Source organism: Callionymus lyra, chromosome 2 (assembly GCF_982586985.1).
Source record: "Callionymus lyra chromosome 2, fCalLyr1.hap1.1, whole genome shotgun sequence".
Lineage (NCBI taxonomy): Eukaryota > Metazoa > Chordata > Actinopteri > Syngnathiformes > Callionymidae > Callionymus > Callionymus lyra.
This window is the reverse complement of record NC_141819.1, coordinates 44,307,274-44,314,197: the sequence shown is the minus strand read 5'-3', so window position 1 is coordinate 44,314,197 and position 6,924 is coordinate 44,307,274. Positions and strand designations below refer to the sequence as shown.

General features: G+C 43.0%; 1 protein-coding gene across 1 annotated transcript in view; it reads right to left on the bottom strand.

The window, feature by feature from the left end:
* Positions 1–3,462: 3,462 nt before the first annotated feature.
* The window catches only part of tlnrd1 (talin rod domain containing 1), a 90,381-nt gene continuing 86,919 nt past the window's right edge, over positions 3,463–6,924 (bottom strand). The window contains exon 2 of the mRNA XM_087785427.1: positions 3,463–5,531. Within this exon, the coding sequence (XP_087641553.1) occupies positions 3,768–4,832 (1,065 nt within the window). The 5' untranslated portion in view covers positions 4,833–5,531 and the 3' untranslated portion in view covers positions 3,463–3,767. The remainder of the gene's footprint in view (positions 5,532–6,924) is intronic.

Genomic DNA, 6,924 nt, shown 5'->3' with positions numbered 1-6,924 from the left:
ATACAGGCTCTGTGGCCAGTGCTGGTCTTCTCCTGAACACACTCCTCGCTTGTGTTTAGGTCAGGTTTGCAATGCTGGTCAGTGGTTTAGTAAGACTGGCAAAAAAGACTCTTGTGGGAAACAAAGCATTTGGGAGTTTGTGGGACTATTTCAGGAGCTTTGAAAGTGTCCCTTTTAAAAAAAAACACATGAGACACATGCTCACACACACAAACATAAACAAACATGCACACACATGATCACATACGGTTTGAACACTTATACATATACATGTAAATGTCGATACTGTCACAGCCATTCACAGAGTATAAATTGTATGATGGAGGAACTGAGCCGTTGAGGAATCCCACTGATATATCTGGGAGTAAAAAAGAGGAATATTTTGCGCTACAAAGGGTCACTGTGATCTCAACCTACAGCCAGACCTAGGAAATGTGTCTCTATATATAGAGAGAGAGAGAGAGAGAGAGGGGGGAGAGAGAGAGAGATGGGAGAGAGAGAGAGAGAGAGAGAGAGAGAGAGAGAGAGAGAGAGAGAGAGAGAGAGAGAGAGAGAGAGAGAGAGAAAAAATGGACATTTACGTTATTATAGTAGTTTAGCCCCATCTGCTGTCAGAATGAATGAACAACATCTAATTTTTCTGCTATTGTATTTGTAATTTATTAACCATTTATTTTATAATGTAATTAAATTAGGATCTGACTTGTCATTTTCTTTGTTGGTTTATTTTCCCAGTGGCATTGAACAAGTTGAGTCAGTTTTTTTTGGTCGTCTAATCTAGGAACCATTAAATAATGTTGATTAATAAATAGCCATACATTTTCTAGATGGAATACAGCCAAAGCCAATCGTCTGTTTCCTGTACCATCATCAACACTTCTTGAAAAAGTCATAGAAACAAAATCAGAACTTTGGCCATCAGGGTCACAAAAAGACAGCCTCTTACAGAAACATAAGCAGAGGTAAAGATGGAGATGACCGGAGCATGTGGATAGAGACTGCACCGGTTGGAGGTTCTTGTAAAATGTTTCTCATAAAAGACCTACCTCAGGAAATACCTTCCACTTCTTGGAGACTCATAGGACGTTGACCTCACAGGGATGTTCTTTCTTCATAATTCATGGACTACCCAGGATGTCTTACACAATGAGGAGACCTGTAAAAGCAGATACAGAGTAGAGAGAGAACTATTAGGAAGACCCAGCACCAAGTAGCATGAGGACACCTGTGTAGACCCTTCACCAGGAAGAGACGTTCAGTGAACAGGTTCAAAAGCTATCTACCTTAGAAATTATATTTTACGAGTGTCCCATAGGCTCCAGGACCATCGCTGGCCAGAGAGTGGTCTCGACCCACACAGTGTCCTGCAACATGTATCTGTACCTAGAAGTCTGATGCTATTCGCTCAATTATTTGAATATATCTGTCACATAGAAGTTGGAAACGCATACTGCTTCATGTAGGGACGGGAGGGGATAAGGACAAGAAAGAAAAAAAGCTTCTCCAGGTGATATTTCTAAAAATGTGATTCAGTGGGTTCAGCTAGTGATTCCTCATTGATTGCAGAGGTTCAACTTATCTAGTTAATAGCCAGGGTGGGGTCCTGGTCCGCAGCAGGAAGTCATGTGTGAGCTTCTCAGAAGGAAACTCTCTCAAAGAACCCCTATTCTGTTTTTACAGCTTGCTGGGATTTACCCACAGCATATATTTAAATGTTGAACTCTTGTTTTACATGATGTGCTACATCATTTGGTTATTGAGGTTTTAATTTTGAAGCCACCTGATACCACTATATCCTCTATATAGAATAGCCTGTTTTCTATTATTATTATTATTATTATATATGTAGTTTCTTTGTGTGTATTTGTTACTAAATATCCTGCTGTAAACGACTTGAAATCCACACAGTGATTACATTTTAATAACAGCAACACGATTAACAACAAAAACATAAATTATCTAGGATCTAAGACAGAAACGTGAGAATAAGTGACAGAAATTCTAAGAATTGTTCTGGACCAGTCAATCTCTGTAAATCTGTCTGACTCGTAGAAAATATAAATGACTGTATGTACATGTAATATGAAAACTGATGCCAACTGACAATATAATTCTCCCAATACACTTTTCTCCTCACACAAATGTGTCAATCTGATAGCAGATTAAGCATATAAGAATTTAATTTAGAAGGGTGGTTATCCAGGTCACATAGTAAAGGGGATGCAGTGTCACATGGTGTGGGAATCCTGTTTGCTGCTTCTGTGATCCGTTAATATTTTTAGCATCTAAAAGTTAACGAGTGAGAGGATGGAGGTTGTGAACCAAGTAGAAAAGAAACTTGATGAACATAATTGATATTGGATGCTAGATGGTGTAACTCTAACTGTCCCACTTCAAAGGCTACTGAGCTAGCTATTGAACTAGCTCCAGTTCTGAATTATTTAAACTGTATCAGTTAACTTCTCATGTGACCACAACAGCTGATGACACAAACACCTCATAAGTCTGGTTAACAGCATGCTGACAACACACCAATGATGACTTCCCTGTTCTATATGGGGTTCACGTCGGCACTGGAGGGCTCTCCCCCGCTATATGGTTATAGGAAAATGTTTCCCTCCTGCTGCAGGAAATGGGCGAAACCTTCTCCAAAATTATGACTGTGGCATAAAGGAAGCTACTCCTGATAGCCCCAGCTATAGGTTTCCTGTTTGCCAATAGTCTGGGCTGAACCGTCTGCTGACAGGAAAGCTGAAGAATGCTAGGTCAACTTTGCAAAGAGTTGTTCAGAAGAGGATGCAGCATTTATTCGACATCAGTCCAGTACACAGGATGTAAAAAGCCAGTGCAGCTGTGAGTCAAAATACTACCAAATAATACTTGTAATATAACTTTCAAGCGTTCCAGGTTTATTTCCAGCTGAAAATTAGTAGATATAGTTTGTGTCAGATTTAAAGTTGGGAGTTCAAGTTTTTAATCTGTGAACAAAGGAACATTCATCTAACGCTATACATTCTAAATACTGTAGATGTTTTTGATAATTTTTATGTCCTGTAAACTATCACAACCCCTGAAATTATTTTATTTTATTCTTATTGTATTTTATCAGACATGCTTGTCATAATAATTAGTTGTTCATTATGTCCCTATATCTATAATCATTTGTATTGTAACTGTGCAGGCAGAGTATGCTGTATTAATGTTTAATTCTCATTAAAGACCTTAATATGAGATAATACTTGTGTAATTTATACTGATGGCATTCATTGATCATGTTTCTCCAGTTTATGGATTTTAGTATTGTCTATTAACTCTTTTAGTTGATTCATATTATTTTACAAAAACATGCTTTATGCTGCTTATTGACTGATTTAATATCCTTGAATTTGTAATGGAATATATTTGTTTTAATATACATCTATTAATGTAGATTTTTTCATATCAAAAGGCACAAAATACAGATTTTTAAGAACAACATTTTAATAGTTGAAATAAATACTCAATAACATGCAGGACCAAGAGCAGTTCAAATACTAGGTGAAGTCTGGTAAATAGTGTCAAATCTATGGTGCAAGCACACACTCGCACAGCATTTCATTCTCACACAGCACATGAAAACTGAGGTAACTTTGGAGGTTTCATCTGAAGCCAGGGTGGTGGGTGACCTTTTTGGATGAATGTCAGGGTGTGTCACATCCAGCGCGACGCTTTACCCATGAGTTCTGTTCTAACACCTTCTTGCTCAGGCTTCTGGTATTGGGCATCCACTAATTCACAGAATGAGAGTTGACCGGCGGCAGAGTCCGGGGAGACGAACGTTCTCGCAGTGCCTGAGTGAGCAGTGTGCAGCCGTCAGACACGGCACATGCAGAGTTGCGCAGTCTCTCTTTATAGTCCACCATTTTGGAGCTGTTCTCTGGATGCTGGGCTACGTCTCGGAGGCCCTGAGTGAGCAGAACACAGGCAGACACCACACTCATGGCCCCACCCAAGACTGCAGTCTGTACCCCCTTTCCTTCAGATGAGATACTAGCTGCCCTTCCAAGGAACTGAGGCTCTGTGGCGAAGCCCACCAGCGCGCTTACTGCTTGGACCAGAGCAGCACTGAAGAGAACGCAGCGACTCCTCGTCAGCTCGCTGGGCTGCGTCTTCACCTCTTTGACACAGGCCAAGAAGGCTGTGCCACTGGTGCTCATGCTCTTCACACTTAGCTTGAACTGCTCTTTGGCAAAACGGTCCCTTGACCTCTCACTGGCCAGCGATGAGATGTCAGTCAAAGACTTGAGGTTAGCAGAAATGTTCTGCGAGATCTCCAGGAGGAGCTGAGGGGTGAGCTCCAGCAGGGCCGTTACTCGGAGAATGCTGCAGCTTTGCTCCACCTCGTGCCGACAGCGCGTCACTTTATATCTGTCCACCAGACCTGGGAGACAGGGTTGAGACCCGGTGGTCTCCACCGCCGCCAGGTACGCAGCATGAGCAGAACACTCGGTCAGTGAAACCACCAGATCGGCCATCTCCAGCAGTCTGTCCCCGACCTCCGTGAAGCGGCCCATGTTGAGCTGGCTCTGGATGTCATGGGTGAGAATGGAGAGCTCTTTAGTCCTGGCGATGACTGTGTCACGGCATTGATCAAAAGTATCAGCTATGGCCGCACCCTCAGAAGTCATGACCGGCCGAGTCTCGCTGGACAGCAGCAGCAGGTCGGCCACTAACTGCATCTTGCCCTTACACGAATCGCAAACCGAAGAGAGCCGCTTTCTTTGAGGCAAACTGCCGACAGGCGTGCTGGCAGATCCTTCGCTGGCCGATTTACCAGATCCTCCACTAGCCATAATCAGTAGGAGGATGAAGCCGTTCAATGGTTTCAGTATGAGTTGTTGCTTTATATTCAAAGTGTATTAAGGTAAGACATTTAAAAAAAAAATTAAAATATGTAAAAAATAATCACTGGCCAAACAGTCTTCCTTGTACTCCTTCAAAGTAAAGTGGATATCAACTCTTGAATAATCAATCACGTTTGATAAATCTCAACATCTATTAAATTCCCCATTTATCACTACAATTCTGTTAAAGGTAAATTAAGGATTTACATCATGTGATAAGAACGTGGAAAATAAAACCTATTAGATCAGACTGCAAAACTTCAGAAAAGACTTCAATGTTAATGCCCTGACCATCATTCAAAGTCTATGTTCAGCTGTGGAACTGAAGGATTCACAGGTTGGTCGTGGAGCTTCAACTGCCAGAGATATGCCTGCTCAAGTGCAGGTTCAAGGGGAAGAGATGGTGTCAATCCTGCGGAGAAGAACTCCCAATGACCATTTGAAAAGATGAAAACACCTTCACTGCTCAAAAGTCTCCTTGTGCTGCACGTCACGCATCATCTCGTGTCCACTCGCAGCAGAGGTCTCATCCAGACGCTGGGTCGAGGTCTTGTCCTGCTGGTTCCCGCGGCTTGTGTCCGGCCTGGCGTGCTCATGCTGCCCGGGACTCCACCCGAGCCGCGCTTCTTCTGGACCGCAGCGAAAGTTCTGGTCCTCCTCAGCACCATCATGTCATAGCTTGTTGGAGAAGTTACAGTGATCCACAGAGTCGTCAGTCCATCTGGAAAGGGATCTTCTTCGAGCGCGAGCCTAAAGGTGTGACTGCGGCTCCAGAGGTCCGCGCGCTTGACCGCCTCGTCCCGCCTCGTCCCGCCGCTCAGCTGCGTGGCACCAGGCTCGCGGCACCGCGCGCCCAGAGCTTTGTTCGATCCATTCCTTTAAAGGATAGTCCCTCGCTCGAGGCTCTGCAGGAAGCAGCTGGAGGAAGTGGCTCTTGTTCCCGGTGGTTCGAGGCGAGTCCCGCCGCAGGACTATGAGGAAGCGGGGAGGGTGTGGTACCCCGCTGGACGAGGCACACGGCAGGCGACACAAGTGGCCATGGGCAGGCTTCTCCACTCTTCCCCGTTCAAGGGTTCACAAGACAACGTTGGCGAGGGGAAGTTCCATGTTTGAGAAAGGGCGAGAGTCGAGGAAAGTTTATCATAGTTTGAACTTTTGTTTTCGGCTTCGGCGTGAGAAGTCGCCGCTGTGTCAAGTCAACCGTCAACCGGCGAGAGCGCCTTTTCAAAATAAAAGCTTTGAGCACAACACATGTCTGGTCGTTTGTTCAAGCGTGGTGCTTGTAGGGTGTGTCTTTCAACTTCATTTTACGACATAAACGTCAACTTTTCAGGGTGTATTGTCTAGGTGAACGTTAACCAACATTAGTGTATACATTTTTTTTAAACATTCAGGCGTGACACGTTTATTCTTTCTATCAGAATTCATTGACAATAAAAAAAGAAACATCTTGTGCACCCTTCCGAGTCACTACCACACTTTTCTGTCCTCTTTCCACGCAGCCATAAACCTAAATGGCCGCTTTATCTTCTCTTTTCAATTTGAACATTCTCTGTCCAACTTGTCTTCTGTGTCTAAACCATCTTGCTCTGGTTTGCTTAACTTTGTGGTCTATTTAAATTGATAATAAATTACAAAATAATATCATTATAAAATTGAAGCGGTTTTGAAGTGGACAGGGCTCAAGCACATTTCCTAATGTAAATATAGAAATGAAAAGAGACACATACTGATGATGAGTACAATTGAGGTCCAACATCTATTTAAGAGAAAAACCCATCAACACATTAGTTGCCCTCAAAGACATATTCTGTCAACAGAGCTCTTATTCTTCTTCTCCACCTTATTATAGCCAAAAAGTAATATCGCCGTTAAGGTAAATAAGGTAAAGAACTATTTGTGAAAATACTGTTTCAACGGTTTCAGTCCATGAAATATGACTATAACGTTTAATTTTATGACGTTTAGTTTGAAATCCTTTTTCCTTGCCTGCCCTCGCCTCCCGGTCTCGTGACCACTGAGCCATCAGCCAATCGCTGCA